This window comes from Drosophila grimshawi, unplaced genomic scaffold, assembly GCF_018153295.1.
Source record: "Drosophila grimshawi isolate 15287-2541.00 unplaced genomic scaffold, ASM1815329v1 contig_848, whole genome shotgun sequence".
Taxonomy (NCBI): domain Eukaryota; kingdom Metazoa; phylum Arthropoda; class Insecta; order Diptera; family Drosophilidae; genus Drosophila; species Drosophila grimshawi.
The window spans coordinates 3,137,765-3,161,141 of record NW_025063692.1 but is presented as its reverse complement, the minus strand read 5'-3'; the positions used below and the strand labels follow the sequence as shown (position 1 = coordinate 3,161,141).

At 44.0% G+C, this 23,377-nt stretch overlaps 1 protein-coding gene across 1 annotated transcript; it reads left to right on the top strand.

The window, feature by feature from the left end:
* Positions 1–2,514: 2,514 nt before the first annotated feature.
* Positions 2,515–18,776, top strand: LOC6569293 (protein sevenless). The gene is made up of 12 exons (XM_001995708.2): positions 2,515–3,532; positions 8,342–8,416; positions 9,706–9,771; positions 9,842–10,186; positions 10,249–10,485; positions 10,546–10,871; positions 10,929–14,773; positions 15,373–16,203; positions 16,817–17,100; positions 17,165–17,356; positions 17,470–17,909; positions 17,997–18,776. Exons 1-12 carry the CDS (start codon positions 2,747–2,749, stop codon positions 18,403–18,405), a joined length of 7,836 nt encoding a protein of 2,611 aa, XP_001995744.2. The 5' UTR covers positions 2,515–2,746; the 3' UTR covers positions 18,406–18,776.
* Positions 18,777–23,377: the final 4,601 nt, after the last annotated feature.

Below are 23,377 nucleotides of genomic sequence, written 5' to 3'. Positions count from 1 at the left end.
GAACAGATGTCGAATGGACTGTGGACTGACTGACTGATTGGTGAGTGTAAAGTGTTTACCGGATAAATATAGCTTGAAGAGCAATGGGTTAAACTATTAAAGTGCTTCTATGAGTGTTTTGCTAGCTATTGAAATTAATGTCCAAGTCAATTGGTTGGCTATTAATTAGCAGAGAATGTCAAATCATTTGCGGTTAATTATTGCATATAATATATGGGGAAACGCCTAAAACTAATCGTTAATATACCCTTGAAGCGGTTACAACAGTTGTATTGTAGTTTTCGCTACTCCATAAAGTATATATACTTATATATACACTTGATCTCTACATGTCTATTCGTCCATCACTATCTGATATATGTGGCATAGGAACAAACGGTTGAAAGATCACTTCTTGCATAAGCAACTCGTTTGCTTAACAAGTTATCCGAACCAAATTCAACAGCTATTCGTGTTATTTATTATGCTCCCACAAAATATCATCGGTCGGCAAGGGTATGTAATCTTCGACGTGATAGTGATGATAGTTATTCCTGCTGCTCAATGTGAACCTGCATCGAGTGGAAAGAGTTAAGAGTTTGAATTTGATTGCTGCCCATAACTAGCCACAAAGGGGTTAACCAAATCAGACCTTTGCCCATATGACGTTTGCTTGAATGGGGCTAGCTGGATACGTCATCGCTATCATCAATATATATATATATATATATATATATATATATACATATACATAAATATGTATGAGGTCGGTTTTGTTGTCGTTTTGATCGTTGATCGTCTTTCTTCGGCTGGGGTTGGTTTTTTTTATATTTTTATTTAAGCTGTCGTTTGTCGAGTTTGTCGTTTGCCGGTTCCATCAGTAATGCGACGATCGCGGCACGTTGAAGTACGCAGCGCTGAGATACACAGCTAAAGCTACAGCTACAGCTAAAGCTACAGCTACAGATACGGATACAGGTCTCAGATACAGATACAGATGTATATTTGAGGCGTGAGTTTTAAAGTGGAGTTGAGAGTCGTGAAGTTGGTCCATGGCAAAGGGCTACAATCAAATGCAATTAAGCTCCTCAAATCAATTACCCTCATATAGCGGCAAACAAATTGAATTAAAGCGCGTGAACAACAACAACAACAACAACGACAACGACAATAATGTTTAAACAAGCACAGCAGGAAGAACAACAAACAATGAACGCGAATCTGAAATTTGAGTACAAAATAAATATAAATTTTACTATAGAAATATCAATAAAAAATAAATGCAGTTGAGAAAACAAATGGAGAACTTAACGCCAGCGATTCAATTCACATCGATTAATTGCACGAAATAATTAATTAATTTATAACGGCACATTTGCATCAAAGTTGAAAACAGCAAATTCTGTGCAATTAAACATTGCATTTCTTTTTCCTTTTTTCCCTTTTTTTTTTTTTCTTTGTGTGCGTGTGTTTTTTAAATAACACCTCGCGGTTAATTAGCATTTTTTTTTTATTCGACTTTAATGTTGTTGCTTGCTGTTTTTCGAGATAATTAATTAGGCGGCATTTTAATATTTTTTGTGGCGTGCATATTTTTGTCGGTTTTTATGCGCTTCAATGCGGTTGCATTTTTCAATTGATATTTGTGCATTTGTGGATTTGTGTAAATATTATTAAATTATAATTATCAATTTGATAGTGTTGGAAGCAAAGAAAAGTGAATCTTCATGTAAGAATTGTTTCAATTTGGGATGCAGTATCATAAATCTCTAATCAAGAAAATGTTATCAAAAAACTTGATTGTGATTGTGAGGTATTATTATTGATAGAGTCTCATTTCTCTAGCGATAAAGTCTATTCAATATCGGAGAGAGAGTAATTATAAATTTGTTGCAGGGCTTTACATTCTAGAATAAACCAACTTAAACTAAGAGTATTTATTCTTTTTGCCAGCTCTGTTCACTCAAACTGGAATCGGCAATGCAATCGTTAGCCAAAACTAACCGATTGTAAAACCCGTAAAAGCCGAACCAATATTATTATTATTAGATGGTAATTTACCATCTGCTATCAGAGTATTCCGTCGTATCATAAAAATTAAAGTACCCATACAGAATCCAAAAGAAATGTGGCAAATATTAATAAAGTTTCGTCTATCCTTTAAACTATGTGTATTAGAACCACAATCGGAACCTAAATTCGTTTCGGGTTGACAGCCATTTGATAAATTTCTATTAATATTTGATCAATCCTTTAAGTCAACAACATTTACTACATATATTTGGAATTAAAAAAATACTGAAAGTCAGTCGCAACCTGTCGTCGTTGATCACCTGAGATTGTACATTGAACTTTTGGGCAATTGCTTTAGTTGATTGTTGTTGTTGATTTACATAATAAACAAATTAACTTATGCACTTTACATCGCAAATCGATTCTGATTTCGTTTTTTTGGTTTTTTTCTTCACGTATTTGACTCCCATTTCAGCAAAAATGTAAATGCGAAATTAAAAAAAAAAAAAATAAACAAAATAAAAATCAAAGTTTCTTCAAAAACAAAATCGAACGACAACAAATTAGAAACGAGCTGCAGCGAGACACAGGGCAGACCACCCCTCTGTCCCCTCACCCACACTGCTCCCTTACTCCCGGGGTGTAAGGCGTAGGTCGAGTTTTTTTTGTTCCTTTTTTTTTTTTTTTTTTTGTGCTTGCTTCAATGAACATTCGAGTTGAGGCAGCCCCCGTCTGGTAGCGCAAATCGTGGACTATGTTTTGGCGACAAAATGCGGCAACACAACAACAGAAACAAGCACAACAGCAAAAACAACAACCAAAACGTTTAAGTTTTAGTTTTAATGTGAAAATCGCTGTGAATGTCAATACGAAAATGTCGACGATTCACATCAACCCGGATTGCAACAAGCAGCAGCTGCAGCAGCAGCAGCAGCAGGATCAGCAACAACAGGCAAATCGTTGCAGCTCCCGTTCACGTCGCAACTCGGAGACGCGTATTGTTGGCGTGGGGCAGCATCTGATGCATCTGGGACGTCAGCTAACTGGTGCTTGTGGTGGACAGGTGTTCACTGGTCAGGGTGGCATCTCCACAATTCTAATTGCCAATCTGTTGCTGTTGTTGTTGCTCTCGCTCTGCTGTAATGTGTGCGGTCGCTCGCACGTCGAACAGAGGCAGCAGCTGCAACAAGAGCAACAGCAGCAACAACAAGAGCAGCAACACCAGCAGCTGGTCATCAACTATACGGCAAAAGCGAGGACAACGGCGGCATTGGCGGCATCGCTTGCCCAGGCGAATGTGCGACCCACGCTAGACAGCGATGTTGTGGAGAAGGTTGCCATTTGGGCGACGCATATCGGAGCGGCGCCACCCACTCTAGCAGAGGGCATTGCCATCAGCAGTGTGGCAAGGATGCGACCAGCAGCATTACCATCAGCCACAGCAGCAACTAAACAAACGGATGCTGTCGACACTGGCATCGATGAGCGCATCGCCTTGGAGCAAGTAACACGAGACTGCGTCCAGCGTTGTATTGTCGAGGTGAGTCGTTGGCTAAGGCTAAGTGCTTAAGAGACTCATTCTCTTGAAGTGATTTTGTTAAGAACAGCTATCGATCCATCCATCTAAATATCTAAATATTTTTGAATAGTTTATTCAATGCAAGGTTGCAAACTGAATCGAATTTTAGTTCCGTTCTGGGTCTGATAAGTTAACTTTATAGATCTATCTGCTAAAAATTGTTGAACTGTCGGCTTCTATTCAATTTAATTGAGTAAATCGTTTAATGTTGCTTACCTGTTCCGGTTCTGATTGTGGCTTCTCATCCTGTTTTAATTCGTTAACTTTCTCAAAATTGTTTTCATTTTTAGCCAAGGAATAGTTTTTACTTTCGTCTTGTTTTTATCAAAGTGTGATCTTTAATTGTAATGTGGTTTCTTTAAGATATTACTACTTCTTTGTAAGTACATTAACAATTAAGCATTTGTTCTTCTTTCTTTTGTTTTTGAAAAGTTTTCCTCGAGCTTAATCTCAGCATTCTGAGCAGTTCGAATTAATCACTAGAACAAGTGGGCAACTCAATTGGAGCAAGTGATTGGTGTTGTGCCTAGTCACCTGTCAGTTTCCATTCAGCGATTCAGTACACAGAGAAAAAAGTACGAAACTAATTGTAAGATTTTCAATTCTAGTTTTAGTTTCAACTTTCGATCAAGAAACGAGATTGAAAGTGAGATGTTTAAATTAAGAAGACAACAAGATGGTTCTATCTTAATCTAAGAATATTTTCTTTATGATAGATTGCATTTTTTCTGTGTGCAAGTGTGATCTCGTTGCTTATAGTATTGTCAAGTTGTGTATGATTATAGTTTGTTAGATTTGCTTCACTGTCATGTCAAACTGGCACTTAAATCTTGAGAATTTACAATTTAGATTCTAGAACGACTGTCACATTCTAGCTATTCAACTTTTGCTGCAACAGCTACAGCAACAGCTACTGCATCTGCATCTGCATCTGCATCTGTAATTCGTATCTGAAATTGGAGCTCGAGATATTTGGGTTACCTTTGCGTGGGAACTTGTTGAATTGTGTGTTGTTGAAAACTGATGCCAATTGGCGCTAGTGCGGACAAGTTGATATATGAGTTATTTGCTTGATTAAACTGTTTATTTGTTAATTGTGTGCGCCCAAAAAAATAAGAAAAAAAAGTGCTCAACGTACACACATATTTAATATATAATATTTATTATCATCGTCATCATCATTCCTGCGGCATACACGCGCTGCTTTTAATTAGTTTCTCGCTGAAATCGCCAATCGTATCTGGCATAATTAAAAATGTATTTAAGTGCTGCGGGCTTTTGTTTTAATGTTTTTAATTTGTGCTCTGTTGTTGCTGCTGCAATTGTTATTCAGGCCATTTTGTTGCCACATTGCTGTTCTTTTGTTACCAATTCCCGATTGCATGTCAGTGCACAATAGATGGCGCCACCGGCTAGCAATCTCTATTTTAATATTTTTCTAACGTTTCTTTAATTCTTTATAGTGGGTGGCATGCGTTGATTATGTTATCGATGCACATGCCGAATACAATAATACTGAAAAAATAATCATTTCTATTTCTCTCTCCCTCAATATATTTGTATTTTAGAAATCGATATTTCTCTTCAAAATCTCTTTTCTTTCTCTCCCATCAGAATTACTGAATGCTCTCTATCCCTCGATCGTTGACATTCAGAGAGAGAGTCTCTCTCTTTAAAAATTCAATTGATTCAGTAAAAGTTTTGAAATGATGCACTCTTAAGAATAGTGAGTGATAATTAAGAGCTGCTTATTTCGCACTTGGTTTTATTTGACAATAGGGGGGACAAATAAATTGTTGCCACCACCAACCCTAACCAAATACAGACCCAGACATAGTTCAATCCTAATAAAACACCACAGCAGAATCCAACACAACCCATATCCATGTCAGAAGCTTAATTAAAACTAATCAGGCAGCAAGTCGTTAGGCTGCCTAATTGCTGTAAATGTTGGGCGGACTGCCACTGAGATTGCTCTATCCAGATTGGGGATTTAAGCAGATGTTTCTCTTCCTCTCTCTCTTGCACTATCCCTCTCTCTCTCTCTCTCTCTTGCACTCTCTCACTTGTTTTGAAGCATAAGTTTGTAAATTGCTGCTTAATTGGCAGAGTTACAGTGCGTTGTTGGAGAGGGAGGGGCACGATTAGCATCAGCATCAGCATCAGCATCAGCATTGGAATCTTACAAGAAGCTAATGCAGTTGTGGCGTTGCCCGTGTTTTTTGGATCGCATCGCAAACATCGAGAAATGAGCACCACAAAAGAATCATTCATCACGATGCTAATAATGATTGCCATGCTGTTTGTTGTTGATGATGATGTTCTTTGCAAAATGTTGAGCCAATTTATTTGCTTTTTCGGACTGCAGCGCAACAACAACAGAAATGGTGTCAATAACACACACACACACGCACACACACAAAGATATACACACAAGCTGTTAAATGTGTGAGTTGAGTTTGTCAGTCAGTTAATGTAATAGAAATTGTATAACAAAAGACGCGCAATGACGACATAAAACCCCCAACGCCAATTAGTAAGCAGCCTCTGCACCCTCTCCACTACACCCCTGCACTTCAAAAAATAAAAATAAGGAGATTTTGTACTCAAAATCCAAGGCCAAGGTACAAAAACCAGAGAACAACATTATTGCTCGCAAGGTTTCCCAATCATTAACTGAAGTTAAATGAAATTTAAAATCGGCACTGGAATTCGATTCGAAGGGTAATATTTTTTAAATAAGTATTTTAAATTAAAACGGTTGTTCTTTTTTTCCCAATTTTGTACCGGTTCAGTATCAATGGTCTACCAATGCGAAAATGATTTAAGATTTAGAATAGAAAACCATAATTTTTACCCCTCATATTTTAGATACTCAATTTCTGCGATTACCCAAATTTCAACTTGCAATAAATGTAAATAAGTTTGAAATATGAATATTGATTCTTTAATAATCAACTAGAATGCGAAATATTAACGAAATTTAAAGAACAAACTGTTAGATATTTTATACCATTTGAGCATTGGGATTTCGCTTAGTGTACTCATGCCCCACTGCCACTGTCTCGTCGTGAATGTGGCAGCCTTCATTTCTGTGGCCATAGCAAGCGCCCGAGCATCGCTTCAAGTCGTCACACACACAAACACACACACACACACACACACACACACACACACACACACACACACACACACACACACACACACACACACACACACACACACACACACACACACACACACACACACACACACAAGCGTAGAGAACCATGTTCCGTTTGTGAAAAAGCCAATCAAGCTAAATTAATAAAATATTACGTAGAATTCTAAATTAAATTGACGCGTGTGTGAAAAAAAAATGAAAAGAAAAATACTTAGTAGAGCAAATAAAATGTGTGTGTTTGTGTTCGTTTGTGTGTGTGTTGTGTGTGTGTTGTGTTTGAATGAGTATTGTGAATGCTGCATGCGAGAGGGTGGGCTTTAAAAAAACAACCGAAGCTGAGCCAAATCCTAAACCTGACCTTGGCAATGAAACTAGGTAATTGAAACTGCAACTGGGCAATTATTAATTAGTTTGCAATCTGAATGGAATGGCATCAGGGATGTGCTTCTGAAACCTACCCCACTATTCAAAATGTAAGTGCTCTGTACATGTATAATTAGCATAAAATGCTTACTGTTCGACTTGATTATACGCTATAAAATTAGCATTGTTCGAGAAGACTGCCCATTACAAGCTAGATAGTGACTAATAATTGCAAAAGCAACAGCATTGGGGTAACAGTAACAACATTCGAACTTTCCAATTTAGTAAAACACAAAAATATTTAGCTCAATATTTTGATCGAAACTTTTATGCACTTTTGCAGTAGGTGAGAAATGTATCCATCTAATATTGACTTCGTCTGACATGCCAGCAATGACACCACAGCTATTGGATTCAATTGCATCCACATCCAACTCATCTCGTTTGGAACACAGAATAACAAAAGGATGCAAAAGTCTTTGTTTTTGGATAATCAAACTCGAATTTTTGATAGTAAGTTCGTTGGACTTCCAAATGTTTCGGACTCTTGATTAAATTGCAAACGAAAAACACGTTTATGAATTAGTACTTTCAGTAAAACTATCTTAATTGCACTTGATTTAAATTAACAACAGCATTTATAAGTCAGTTTTTTATTTTAAGGTAACTTCCACTTGATTGTGTGATCTTAGCTTGTGATAATTCTATTATGTTTTATGCATAAATCACTAGGTTAACTGACTAGCTTACTATTTTATTTTTTGCTCATATTCGATGGTCTTTAAAGTTGTTTACCTTCTATATATTTAGATGTATATATACATACCTAAAGACCCTACCAGATAAATATGCATGAATACATTTCGGTTGTTGCCAATGTTCACGTGCTGCGGCTTCGGGGCTAAAAGCAGAAACTTGTTTTAGGTCTGTTTGTGTGTTTTGTCGTCTAATATATAACAGCGACTTGTTCGATCAACTTATGCATTTGTAATGTTCGATTATTCTAGGAAATTGTTGTTCGAATCGGTTGTTAACTTAATTTATACTTGTTATCAATTGTCTATTGTCTCTACTTACTTTTAATTGATTACTATCTTGTTAACTTGTGACTTGTCTCATTAAATAAAAATGTTCTCACAGGCAGTAAATGCCCCCTCCCGTCCCCCCCCTAACCCCTTATAATTTTACTGCATTTCCGTTTGCATTCTTTAGTGCTGATTGATTGACTTATTTCATTTTTCCAGGAGGATCTGTTTCTGGACGAGTTTGGGATTCAATGCGAAAAGGCCGACAACAGCGACAAGTGCTACAAAACACGCGTAAGCTAAAACCCCTTCACCGCCACTCCTCCTCCACAAATCCACTTCACATATTTTTGAAATGGTTTCAAGTGTTTTTTGTTTGCGTAATTCGAAACCGCCTTTCAACTTTACCAGACAATTGGACGGCCAAGAACCAGCCCTTGACCCAAAATACAACCAGCTAAAAGTTCCCAGAAACCAAAACGTTAATGTTAAAAAAAACAATTCACATCACCACCTAAAGACCCTAACCAATGGAGCACTCCTAATCGAAAAAGGCAATTCTCAGACAAAGTGCTTGTCAAAGGCAACGGGGGAAAGGGTATTCAACCACTTGTTATAAAATCCGCAAATCATTTGATATCCAAGCTTGCACTTATTTTATGTGTTAACCACAAGAGGGAGCGCACAGGAAAAGGAGATGGTGAAGGAGCTGAAGAAGAAGGAGAAGAAGGAGAGGAGAGGAGAGGAGCACAAGGTGTCCTTTGATGTGTCGACTCAGTTAGCAGCAGTAGAGTTAATTAACGGATTCAATTAGAATTTAGCTAAATTATATATATTTACCTCATTTAACTTATTTGCATATTGTAGAGTAAATCAATATTTGTGTTTAAATTTGTTTACACCGCAAACGCATTGAAAATGGCTAAAATCGGTTTGATGGAGCTGTGCAGAAGTATGTAACAGGCAGCATGAAGCATCACCGTACTCGTATATAGATTCTTGATCAGCATCAGAAGCCGACTTGATCTACATAGATCTGTCTACGATCTCAGGCACCCGAAGAGATAGCTCGAGCGCTCTCTCTGTCGACCCCACATATATATTACTACTATTTTAAACTTGAATTATATTCGACAGCAGGCAATACACAGTTCAGAGCAGACCAAATAGTAGCATTTTACTATATAGCTGTCAAAGGGACAATCGGATTTTTTTGTTTGTTGTTAAATAATCATCCACATCGAATTATTATATATCATATTGTTTCCATAGACCTCGTCAACTCGACTCCAGTCTGCAAGGCCATATAATCCTCGACATGACTCAGATAGTCGTTCGTCTTATTTATTTATTTATTCTGGTTTTTATATCTACTTCATATAACACAAGATAGTTGCCAACTTGATAATTAATCGAAAACAATGAGCAGGAGGCAATTATGTAAATTGGAATGAGTGTGTCAATAGATGTAATAATTTATCAATAATTTGCAATATTATTATTGCTATCCGATTTAAATCATATTGTAAGGCTCATGATATTATCATTAGGTTTAATCAATTGCCACTTTTGCTTCACTTCAGTGCACCAAGGGTTGTGCGCAATGGTATCGAGCACTCAAGGAGATCGAGCCTTGCCAGGAGGCCTGCGTAAGTGCCAGCATCCACAGAATCAACGTTTGTGCAGCTAATCCAATTAATCTTCTCATGTGGCTGACAGGCATCCACACAATTCCATCTGTATGATATGCCCTGCATTGGAGCCTGCGAGATGGCCCAGCGCGACTATTGGCATCTGCAGCGTCTGGCGATGGCTCATCTTGTGGAGACGACACATCCGCAGCTGGTGGAGATGCCGGGCGATTCATCCACGCTGACCATTAAGTGGTCCATACAATTCCCGGAGAACTATTTGGCCAGTCGACCCTTTAACATACAATATCAGCAAGTGGAGCAGACACATCCAGATGCAGATACATCCTGGTACAATCTGGCCGATTTCGACTGCGATGAGTATTATGTGTGTGAGATTCTTGAGGCACTCATACCGTATACCCGCTACAAGGTATGCCACTAATCCCTGATCGACTCTGATAACAATTTTAATACAGTTCTCTGATCCGATAGTTTCGCTTTGAGCTCCCTTTTGGAGAGGGCAGTGAAGATGTGCTCTACTCGCCAGCCACGTCCACATATCAAACCGAAATGGAGGGCGCACCGATCTCGCCGCCGATCATTGAGTCGCTGCTCGCGCTAGACGAGAGCCATGTGGCGATACACTGGCGTCCTGGACGCTTTAGCAATGCGCCCCTTGAAGGATATAGGATTCGATTGAGCAGCATGGGCAACAATAGTCGTGAGCAGGTGCGTCTACCATTCCATCATCCCCAAGCTAGCTGTTTATGCCTCTAAACTCGTTTTTAGCTGCTGCCTGCTCAACGTTTTAGCTGCATCTTTGCCCAGCTCACGCCGCAGACCAACTACACGGTGACCATCACAATGATCAATAAGCAAGGCGAAGGTCCGCCGGTTGAGGGCAGCATTGCCACCAAAAAGCCACCGGAGCCGGAACAGCTGCAGAGCGTGCTGCTCGCGTCCAAGTACACCATCATATGGCAGTCACTGGAGCCGGCAGGCGAGATGCGAATCCTCTATCGATCACCCGACAATCAGACGACAATCAGCGACTTTGCCTGGTTGGAGCGGGAGCAGCGACTATGGTTCCTCGACTCACTTGGCCAGCTGCACAGGTGAGCAAGAATGCGTACTAAATTTTATATTTGTTATCCATGGATGCCATATTGCAGTCAGCTGCTGCTCGATGAGACGACAACGCAACGGTTGCAGTTCCAGTTGCAGACGAATGATTCTGCGAGTAGTTGGACGCCACGCAAGCTGAGCCTCGACTGGCTGCACCGACGCCTCTATATAGCCGCGGAGTCGAGCACACGAGGATTCGAGCTGTTCAGCAGCGATCTGATGGCTGGCGATGTGCAGCAGCTAAGTGTTGAGCTGGGTTTGATTGTGCAGCAGCTGGAACTGGATGCACTCAATGGCTGGCTCTTCGTCAGCAATGCGGACAGCTTGTGGCGCTACGATTTGCACAGTAAGCAGAGATTGCGTCTCATTGCGATTGGAGCGGGACAACACTTTGTGCTGGAGCCGGCGCGTTGGCTACTCCATCTATTGCTGCCCCAGGACAATCAGCTGCTCGAGCTTAGCTACGATGGCATACACAAGCAACTAGCTCAACAGCTGCCTTTGTCCGGCAACAGCAGCTGGCAAAGCTTTGCTTTGTCTGGGGATGAGGCACAGTTGCTGCTGGTGAGTGGCACACAGCTGCAGCTGCTGGAGCGGCACACGCTTCAGGCGATAATGTCGTGGCCGTTGGAGCTGGCGGAGCACTGGTCACTGCTGGCGCTGGGACGACATCGTCAATTGGCAGCCCTCGACGCAGGTGTGCCAAGTCGCTTGCGTGCACTTCTAGGCGCACAGGCGGCACAAATTACCTGGCTGGAGCCGGCACTCAATCCGTACCAGACAGCAACGGCCACGGCGCGTAACTGCACCTACGAGCTGGAGGTGCTCGATGTGGACAGCCAGAGTGCGTACAACATACGCAACATACGCAGTCCACATTTCGGTCTGGATCGTCTGCAGCCGGACAATCTGTATCAGTTGCGTGTGCGTGCCATCAATGGTGAGGGTCTGCCCGGTGGCTGGACACCGGCGATGTCGACGCGCACCTGGCCGCTGGGTGACCATCGCTTGCGCTGGACGACACAACGTGGTGCATTGTATACCACGAATGAGCTGGGCGGGAAGCTGCATCGGTTGCCTGGCCATCTGTCGCCCGGTCCGGGTCCGTTAACTGCGATCAATGCAAGCGTTGCGTATTATGTCAGCCAATCCACGTTGTACTGCGTCAATCTGTTACAGCCTCAACTCAGTTGCTATCTGCCCGCCACAGAGGTGGAGCATGTGGGCGCCGTCGCCTACGATTGGCGTGGCGGACTGCTCTATTGGACGGATCTGGGCCGTGATTGTGTCCAGCGCATGGATGTGGAGACGGGCGCCCGTGAATTGCTGCCAATATTTGGGGCAAGGCATCTGGCCTTGGATGCGGAACAAGGTCATCTCTACTACTCGAGTGCAGTGCACTTGGCGCGCCGTTCCATGCAACAGCCGGAGCTGGAGTATTACCATGTCAATGGTCTGGCCGGCAAGATAAGTGGCTTCTGTCTGGATCTGCAGCAACGGCACATATATTGGCTCGTCTCCGGGTCCAGTGTGGCATTGCAGCTCTATCGCACCACACTGTCGCCGGCATCATCGCAGCCAGGTCCGCTGCAGCTGCTCGCGACGCTGTCGCAGGCGGACGCACTGCCCCATACGCTGCAGCATCTGGCACCGCTGGGAGCGCTCCTCTGGCTAGCGGCGGATGCGAGCAGCGCGCACCTGATGCGACTCCACGATGCAACGGATGCGGACACGATGCGTCTGCATCCCGTCGAGCTGCAGCAACGTTGGACGGCTGTCCAGCTCCTGGAGACGTCAACGGCGGCGCTGCTGCCGGACGCGGGTGTCCGTCCGCTGGCCGTGCTGCCAGAGAGCGTACGTATCGAGGAGGGCGGCCACTGGGATGATTTCCGCTTGCGCTGGCAGCCAGCGTCCAGCGGTGGCAATCATACAATCACCTACAAACTGCTACTCGAGCATGGATCGCAACGTTTGCTCACCCTGCAGCTGGCCACACCCTTCGCTCGCATTACACAGCTGCCGCAGACGCCACTCGCTCTCCGCGTCAGCATTACACCGCACACGGCATGGCGTGCTGGCAGCACCACCCGAGTCCAGTTGGCGACGCCGATTGCGGCGCCGACGCAACCTCGACGTCTGCGCGTCTTTGTGGAACGGCGCTCGGAGCCGCTGCAACTGGAGCCGAATGTGAGCGCTCTACTGCGCTGGGATGTGCCCGAAGAGGAGGCGGAGGCGAAGGCGGTGGACGAGCACATGACCATGTCTGGTAGCCATTCGCTGCAGTATCGCATCAGTTGCTGGCGCGGCAGCGAACTGCATGCCGAAATGTTGCTTAATCAGAGTGTGCTGGAGGCGCGCATCGATCAACTGCAGCCGGATGAGACATATCGGTTCCAGGTGCAGGCTCATGTTGCTGCCACCGGACTGGCTACAGCGGGCGCCACCAGTCACTCGCTTCATGTGTCGCCGGAGGTGCAGTCTGTGCCCCGACTGCTCTATGCGAATGCGGAGCATATTGGTGAGCTCGATCTGGATACGGGCAATCGGCAGCAGCTCGTGCACACGGCCAGTCCCGTCGAGCATCTGGTGCTGCTGCAGGGCGAGCATCGACTGCTCTGGGTCAACGAGCACGTCGAGCTGCTTAGCCATGCGCCCGGCCAGGCCGGTCCAGCTAAAGTGGCGCGGATGCGCGCCGAAGTCCTCGCTTTAACCGTTGACTGGGTGCAACGCATCGTCTACTGGGCGGAGGTGGACACCATAACACAACCGGCGGCGGCATGCATCTATCGTTTGGATCTGTGCCGCTTCGAGGGACGCATTATGCATGGCGAACGATTGTGGCGACTGCCGCCGGGTCAATTGTTGCGTGATCTGATCGCACTGCCACATGCCCGCTCCCTCATCTGGCTGCAGCATGAGTTGGGTGCGCGCAATGCGACGCTTCAGGGCCGCAATCTCACCGATGACACCGCGTTGAGGTTTGAGGGCAGTAGCGTTACCACGCCCATTTGGCGATTGTTCGAGGGCAGCCAGGAGCCGCTGGCGGAGACACTGAATGTGGTCGATCATCTGGGTCAGCTGTGCGTCTACCATGTGGCCCGTCAGCTGTGCACACCGAACGCTCTGCGTGCACAGCTGAATTTCCTTAACGATGACATCGCCCAATTGGCCCAGGATCCGGGTTATTTGTACGCCCTGCGTAATGGCAGCGTTCGCGCCTATGGGCGACGCAGACAGCAGCTGGAGTATTTGATGGAACTGCAACCGGATGAGGTGCGTCTGCTGCGTGCCTACAACTATCAGGCATATCCCAGTCGTCGTTGCCTCCTCCTCCCCACAATGACCACTCTGCCAATGCCCGATCAGCCCTGCGAGGAGACGCATTGTAGCCTGCAACTGACGGAGCTAACGGCCGGCGCCGATTGTCCGTTGCCAGTGCCGGGTCTCAACTATCAACTGAATCTCACCAGCACCAGCAAGAGCAACCAAACTCTGCTCCAACGTCAACTGCAGTCTGCAGCTGGGCATAGACTTAACATTAGCTCCTTGGAGCCGTTCCATGCATATGAACTGCGTGCCCGCCTCACCGGCTACTATCAGCAGCGTTTGGGTTTGGAGCCGCTGCAACTGCCACCGCTGGAGCTGCACACAGCCCCGGCAACGTCCAGTGCACCGAGCAACTTCTCCGGCCGAGCGTTAAGTCCCAGCGAACTGGAGGTCAGCTGGCTGGCCCCACTTTTATTGCGCAGCGAGAGCGTCTACTACACGCTGCACTGGCAATCGAGGCTCGAGATGGATCAGCAGCTGGCACACGAACCGGAACAGGAGCTGGATGAACCACAACCCGCACAGGAGCAGCGAGTGGAGACAGCGGGTGTCCATCGATTGACAGGTAAGGATTATTCAATAACCATATACATCTATACAGTTAATTTATGAGTTATTTCCTCAGTCAGTCAATCAATAATGCGCTCAATCATTAATCCACTGAATTACATTACTTCGTCAATCTGTCATTCAGTCAGTCAGTCAATCAGGTAAACAGTCAGTCAGTCAATCAGGTCATCAATCACTTAGCGACTCTGACGATAAGTTACTCAGTAATTGGTCCCTCTGTCATCACTCAAATCAGTTTGTCAGCCAGGTATAAGGCAGTTATTTAGTGTGTCAGTCAATCAATCATATGGTCAGTTAATCAGCCATTGAGTAATTCAATTCATTTAATTCACCTGTCCATCAGTCAGCTAATCAATTAGTACATCATTCATCACACAATCAGTGAATCAATCAGTTAATGAGTAAGAATCAATCTCAGAGTATCTGCTAGTCGTACACTCTCATTAAAGCCGAGATACGGGGTATATTTTATGTTGTCACTGGGTACAGGGTATATTTTAGTCTTGCGATCTCGATAAGAACACTCTTATTTAATAATTATTCAGTTAAGACCACCAATACCTCTCTTCTCCCCTTCTCTCTGTTTTCTGCCAGGTTTGCAACCCGGTCGCCTCTATGAGATCTGGGTGCAGGCGCACGCGACTCCCGAGAAGTCTAACAGCAGCGGACGTCTGCTGATCCGTTGCTTTGCGCCGCTGCCACCGCTGCAGTTAGTGGAGCTGAACGCATATGAGATGACACTCTCGTGGCCGGGCACACCGGATGCCCTGAGCTCGTTGACGTTGGAATGCCAGTCACTGCGGGAGCAGCTGCACTTCAATGTGGCAGCGAATCACACACGGATGCAACTGACGAGCCTGCAGCCGAAGACGCGTTACTCCTGCCGCTTGGCATTGGGCTATGCTGCGTCGCCGGGTGCACCTGTTTATTATGGCGCCAGTCATGACTACGAGACGCTGGGCGATGCGCCCAGTGCACCGGGTCGGCCCCAGCTCGAGCATATTGCCGGCGAGATCTTTCGTGTCAGCTGGACGCCAGCGTTGGATAACGGCGCCCCCATTCTGCTGTACAATCTGGAAGCATTGCAGGCCCGACGCAGTACACGTCGACGGAGGCGGCGGGAGACAACCCTAGCACTGCTGCCATGGGCAGAGGAGCCCATGGTCATCGAGGATCTGTGGCTTGATTACTGCAACACCACCGAGCTGAGCTGCATTGTGCGTGAGTTGCACACCCGCCGCCTGCTGCTCTTTCGTGTTCGCGCCCGCAACCGTCCACACGGGTGGGGACCGTACAGTGAGGATAGCGAGCGGATCGCCGAGCCCTTTGTCTCGCCAGAGAAACGTGGCTCCCTTGTCATGGCCATCATTGCGCCAGCGGCCATCGTCTCCAGCTGTGTTTTGGCCTTATTTCTCATTCGCAAGGGTAAGCTAAAAAGTCCAGTTTGTTCTTTTTTTTATCAATCTGTTAGCTAGTCGGTCAATCAGTCCGTTCTTCAGTCAGTCAATAAGGTAATTAATCAGTTAGATAAACAATCAATTGGTCACTCAGTAATCAGTCAATCAGTAATCAATCAACTCAGCTTATCAGTCAGACAATTAATGCGGCAGTATTCACTTAGTCAATCAATCAATCATTTAGTCAATCATTTAACTATTGGCTAAATTACTCTATCAACCTATCCGTTAGTCAGACAATCAGTAAATCAATTAGTCTGTTCATCAGTCAATGAGGTAATCAATTGTGTAGTTAATCAGTCAATTAATTGTTCAGTAATTAGTCAATTTGACCAGACTATCAATCAAATAGGGTAATTTACTTCGTCAATCAAGTAAGCAATCAATCAATAAGTTGGTCAAACAGTCAAATCAGTTGGTCTATCATTCCGTCATTGAGTAATTTACTTCCTCAATCAGTTAGTCAATCAAACAGTCAATGAATCGATTAGTTGCTCAGTAATCGGTCAATTTGGCATATCAGTTGATCAGTCTGTCAATCATATACATATTTAACTAATTGTTAACTTAAAAACTGTCAGTTCAAAAACGTCGCCATCGCGCCAAGAAGCTGCTCCAGCAGAGTCGTCCAAGCATTTGGAGCAATCTATCGGCGCTGCAGACGCAGCAGCAGCTGCTTGCGGCACGGAGTCGCACCTTCTCGATGTCGCTGAGCGATGCGGACATTGCGCTGCTGCCTCAGATCAGCTGGAACCGACTGACGCTGCTTCGGTTTCTGGGCAGTGGCGCCTTTGGCGAGGTCTACGAGGGCCAGCTGCAGGGCGGCGAGGGCGACAATTCGCCGCCACAGCGCGTGGCAATCAAGGTAAATGACTACCTGGATTGATTGACCAACTGACTGATGATATTTGTTACTTGCATTCGTTTAGAGCCTGCGCAAGGGCTACAGTGAGTTTGCCGAGCTGCTCCAGGAGGCGCAGCTGATGAGCAACTTCAAGCATGAGAACATCGTCTGCCTGATTGGTATCTGCTTTGACAGCGATACCATTTCGCTGATCATGGAGCACATGGAGGCGGGCGATCTGCTCAGTTATCTGCGTGCGGCACGGCCCACCTCTCAGGTGAGCAGCGCTCTTCATCGAGATTTGCAATTCGTATTTTTGGAATTTCCATTCGTTAAACCAAGTTTGGCAAGAGTTAGTTGTGATTGAAACGAACTTTAAATGGATTTCAGGAAGCGCTGCCCAAACTGCTGTTGCCGGAGCTGCTCAGCATGTGCCTGGACGTGGCGAACGGATGCAGCTACATGGAGGATATGCATTTTGTGCATCGCGATCTCGCCTGCCGCAATTGTCTGGTGTCCGAGGGCGCCGACATTGGCGGACGGCGCATTGTCAAAATTGGCGATTTTGGGCTGGCGCGCGACATCTACAAGAGCGACTATTATCGCAAGGAAGGCGAGGGTCTGCTGCCCGTGCGTTGGATGGCGCCCGAAAGTCTCGTGGATGGCCTCTTCAGCACACAGTCGGATGTTTGGGCCTTTGGCGTCCTCTGCTGGGAGATACTGACGCTCGGCCAGCAACCGTATGCGGCGCGCAACAATTTCGAGGTGCTCGCCCATGTCAAGGATGGTGGACGCCTCCAGCTGACCAGTGACCAGTGCCCCGATAAGCTGTAAGCACAATACCAAACCAATCTCGGATGCTACACATAGTTCTAATCTATTGTTCTCTATTTTTTGGTTACCTTTTTCCGCTGCAGTTATGCGCTGCTTTTGCACTGCTGGCGCTCTGAGCCATGGGAACGGCCGAGTTTTAGACGCTGCTATAATACGCTGCAGGCCATCAGCACGGAACTGCGGCGAACTGAGGTGCCAGCCATCGAGGGGTCAACCATTGTAGCCGGCCCTGGCACAGCGTTGAAGCCCGAAACCAAGGTGCGATTCGATGATGCCCCGGAGCGACTGTCGCTGCACAATGGCACCAAAGATACGACCGGCAGCAGCACTGCTGGCACAATCGACTCACATCCCAGTCGCACAACCACACCAACATCAACACCCACAGCCACAGACAGAGACATAGCCACACCAACATCCACATCCACACCCACATCCACATCTCGTGACAATTGCCAGCTCTATGCAAATGAGGGCGTATCTCGTCTCTGAGAAGCACATCTCCCCTTCTCTCTTCTCGCTGCAAGTCGTCAGTTTGTCTCAAATTGATGAGCATTCGAGAGCATGCAAACCACGTTACGCCCACTTGCCAAAGCCGCCCACACACACACACACACTCACACATAAATGCGTATGCATAACAAGAATTTCGGGGTCGTTAGAATTATGGTTTATAGTTAATCGATTTATTATTTTGTACTGATTCCAAGCGATATTCAAGACCAATAGATCAAAATCTATTGCAAATCAACTGTTTTTTTTCTGTTTTTTTTTTTTTTGTAAACTCGAATATTTATCGATATATATATACATATATAATTAGTTAGAAGGTCAGCAATAAATACGAATATTTTGTATAAACATTAGTTAAGAATTTTATTATTTGGTTCTTTTTGTATACGATTGTCTTTCGGTTGGAAAATCGATAACATCGATAACAGTGAAACGATAAAATCACATGTCCCCCCATTTAATAGATAGAGATACCAGATGTGGCAGATAGATTTGTGGTGAAGTTCTTCAAAGATCAGCATAGGTATTTTCCAAACAACAACAACAACCACCAACGCCTCCAATCCCTTTAAAATAGATTTATTACCAGTAAGTGCTTTAAAAGGACGATAACATAATGCATAATGTTAAGCGATTTGAAAGACAAGTGCGAATTGGAGAAGCAAGTGTTGAACAGTGACACATTAAATAGTGTCACACCTCAGGGGTTGCTGGGGATTATTTGATTAACAAGCAACATATGCCTCGACAACATAATGGCCACTGAGAGAAGTGAGTATACTTTATATACGTGTCTGTCTTCCATGGAGACTGAGTCTTTAATAATGATAATACTAATCATGAAAGACTCATAACTTTAACTAAATTCCAAATATGCTGCATTCATCTAACACAAATCTGCCAAGAAACAAAAAAAAAGTCCATAAATAATGTAATGCAGGCAAACTTACTTCAGATTATACGTACAAATAGATATATTTTTGCATATATACATGTGTATGTATGTATTCACTTCCATTTTGGCTAAGTTGGCAAAGTAAATAGAAAATCAGCTTAGAGAGCAATTAGAAATGTGTCTTAGCCATCGGCTTGTGCTTTAATTTGTTATTGGACACGCGCTGCGGCTTAGACTAGAGGCGCCGCCAGTCAGCCAGTCAGCCAGTCCGGCAGGGCATTATTTTAATTTCATTAAAATTTAGGTCTTTATTGCCGGACAAAGTTTGTGCCTGATATTTTATTATTTTCGCTTCCTATTCTTGCCTTCGTTTCGCTTTTGTTTTATTTTGCTTTAGCTCTGTGTAAAGTTTTTGGGTGCTCAAAAAGAAAAAAAAAGAAAAAAGAAGAAGAGAGGGACGAGAGCTGTGAACCATTTTTAAAGGCGAACATAATCAAATTAAATGTGACTTGGTGCCAAACTTGTGCCCAAAGCCTTTCTACGCACTCTACTCTTGCGGATCTCAAGAGTTCTCCCTCTCTCTCTCTCTCTCTGTCTCTCTCTCTCTCTCTCTCTCTCTCCCTCTCTATCTCTCTCTCTCTCTCTGTCACACTCTCTTTTTCTGCTTGAACTTTCTATGTTCAGCCAAAAGGTGCGTCAGTTACAGAGCTCTTACTATCCTGCTCCCACTCACACGCAGGCAGGCAGGCAGCACTTGCTTTCAGCAATGCTTTGACATCTTCCTCCCATCCTTCGTGATTTGCGTGAATTTTTGCATATGTCTCGCATCGCAATTCAAAAAGCACCGCTTAAGCTTACTTGCTTACAAAAGAGGAACAGGAGGGGTGGGTAGGGGGCACTGTTTGTGCCGCCTAAATAACAAATTGTAAATAGCAGCGCGCATAAATCGATTACCGTCGCGCCTTTCCGCCCCGTTCCGCCCCGCAGTCCCCCACAACATAAATAAACCATTTTTAATATGCGCGTAAGCAGTTTTCTTTTCATACCCTAGCCTAGCACAAGCGACAACAGAGCGGCATATTAGTTGTCGTCCTTTTTTATTTCTTATTCATATTTTTTGGTAGTGGTGGTGTATGTTAAAGTCGAGCATACCCTGAACCAAATTGCTGCTTAGTCGCGTTTGCTTTACTCATATTCTTTATTTCCTTTTCTTGCGCCCAAAACGCAGAACAGTTAGTCGCATGTGGGTTGTTAGGGAAAGGGGAAACGGGGGAAGGGGCGGGGCAGTTGATATTTTGTCGGTTGCTGACTTTAGCATTGATTTTGCTTGTTGGTTTTTCAGGCGCCATTCGCTACGGTTATTATGCCATATATAATATCCTCCTTATATTTTAAGTAAGGTGGGTTTGTTTACTCTAACATCCCCTTCCGCCCCCCTTCCCCCCACCAGTCCCCGCTACGATGCTTTTTGAGCTTTTAAGAGTGCGCGCGGCAAGAAGGATTTAATTTTATTACCGTGGTGCGTTTCCTGTTGACTTATTGTGCTGATATGATTAAGTGGCTCCATGGTGGATACTTGAGACTTAACTTTGTCGATGGAGGCGTGGCTGAGCGTAGCGTGACGTCACAACTAGCTGTCGCTTTAGGCAATAAAATACATATGTATATGTAATATTTGCCACGTGAGACGAGGCAGTTATTAAATTTCGTTTTGATTTTATTGAATTTGATTTTGTTCAACTTTCTGCCATATCTATGGGCAAAGGACGAAAGGAAGGAAGCAAGGCAGGCAGGCAGACAGGAAAGGAACGGTAACTTTTTGTTAAACGCCTGCTGCAGCTTTGGCCCCGGCAAGAAGCACTTAAAATTTACCCTCAACTGGCACAATTGATTGAAATTAGATGAGCTTTTCATAATACACGACCATCTCGCTTTCTCTCTCTCTCTCTCTCTCTCTCTCTCGCTCTCGCTCTCCCCCACCTGGTGTGCGTGTGCGTTTTTCGATTAAGCTCAACCTCTCTTTCTTTTCTCGACTGGCGCCTCTCTTTTAGCTATACGACCCAGCAGCGAAAAGAACCCATTACGAATTCCATTCATAATCTATACTTTGTAGGCGATGTAGCCTCAAATCCATATGACAGCCCACATTACTTTCCCATAAGCAAGGCTACCTCACATGATGAATTACCCTGTAATGTGGACTCCATATATAATGGAAGATATCTACTAATAAGATTCTACCAAATATGTTCACTAGTTATATATATTTAAAATATAGAAAGATTGTTAAGCTTATAGAATTTTATGAATCATACTAGGCTATATAATAATTTTAAATCGACACGTCTGTCCAAACTAGAGTAAGATAAGGGATAGAAAAAAATATATATATATATATATATATAATTAATAAAAAGCAGCATACAACTCTGCATAAGAGAGTATTAATAGGTAATCAATTACATAGTCTGCATACAGAATGCTTTACCAGAAGCATCAGAAGTGATTCACTATTTCGCTGCTGGGGAGTTGCTTTTGTTATCCTTGTAAACAGGGCCAGGACGACATTGACGCTAATACCGTTCTAGTTACTGCTGATGCTGCTGCTGACTGTGTGCCAAATTGGTTATTAAAAGAGTCAACTAGTTGAGGCGGCGCCGCAAAGCCATAAATAAATTGAAAGGTGTCCTTCGTCTTAAATATATGTAGCTTTAAGAGTAACTCCAGGACAAGCTAAAGATACTGTGAGGAGAGATCATTCGAGAGATCGCTGCACATGCAATGGAAACTAATCTGATTTGGTTTTTCAGGATTTTCCCGAAATCCATGCAACAAATGTTGAACCATTTTGCGTTTAAATACCCACAGAAGCCTTATAAATTTTTAATTAGGTTAAATTTGATTTTAAGTTAAAGTTAAAGAATTTTGGTAAATTGGTAATGTGTCGACAGACGGAGAAATACAATTTTAAGGGGGACTGGGCTGTACTGGTTTTTCTTTTTGTGACAAAAAGTGTAAAGTGTACGGAGAAAATCAAGGGAGGATTACAATTTAATTGCTACTCGTAGCACTTGCAATTTTTCCTTCTTTTTTTTGTAATTTTGCTCTAATTAAATTTTGGCTTGCACTCAAACACAGAAAACGTGATATGATTGTCCCAAAAATTAGACTCTGTTCTTGCCAAACAATTTCCACACTTATCAGAGTGAAACTTCTCCATGCAGAAGACAGGACGATAGCAAATTAGATAGATGGAGTGGAGAGATGGGCGATGGACAAGGAGAAGGAGATGGAGAGTGAGATGATTATCTATTGTTCAAGTATGTTGAGTATGCGACAAAGAGCTGAGTTGCCATGCGATAAGCTGTCCAACTAATTGAGCTAGTTTCCACAGCTTTTTTGTCGTTGTGCGAGAAAGAGAGCGAGAGCGAGAGAGAGAGAGATAGAGAGAGTGGGGAGAGAGGGGCGTGGCTTGAGAGGAGAAATCACAATTTGAGCTGCACGAGTATCTCAAGCTTTAACGCTGAAATCCTTTTAATGAACAGGATTGGGGTGCTTGGGTCCAGGCCAGGCCAAGATTCTAGCTCAGCTTGTTCATTATTTCGCACTAATTAACAGTTTTGCTACAAAGGGTTGCGGCTTATTTATTTATTTATTTATTTTTTTATGTTTATTTTTTTATTGTATATGCAGAAATTGCAACTCGTTCTCCGTTTGACGCTCTGTTTGCAGTTGCAGTTGGCTACAGTATGCCGCCAGGGCGCCACTCCATGGGGACCCTTGTGTGTGTGTTTGGGCCACTTTAATTGCTGTTAACGAGCTGGTTTGGTAATTACGCAACTTCTTTGACTGCCGCTCGAGAGCAAAGCAACTGTGTCACAAACACACACACACACACACACACATAAAGAAAATCAACTTAAAATCATGAATATATTCCGGATTCAATTACATACAGTATTTTGAAAGTGAATCGAGGCCAAAACATATATGACACCATTGAATATATTCTAGAATAAAAGAGACAGAACAGCTCTCTGAGGAATGTCGATGATT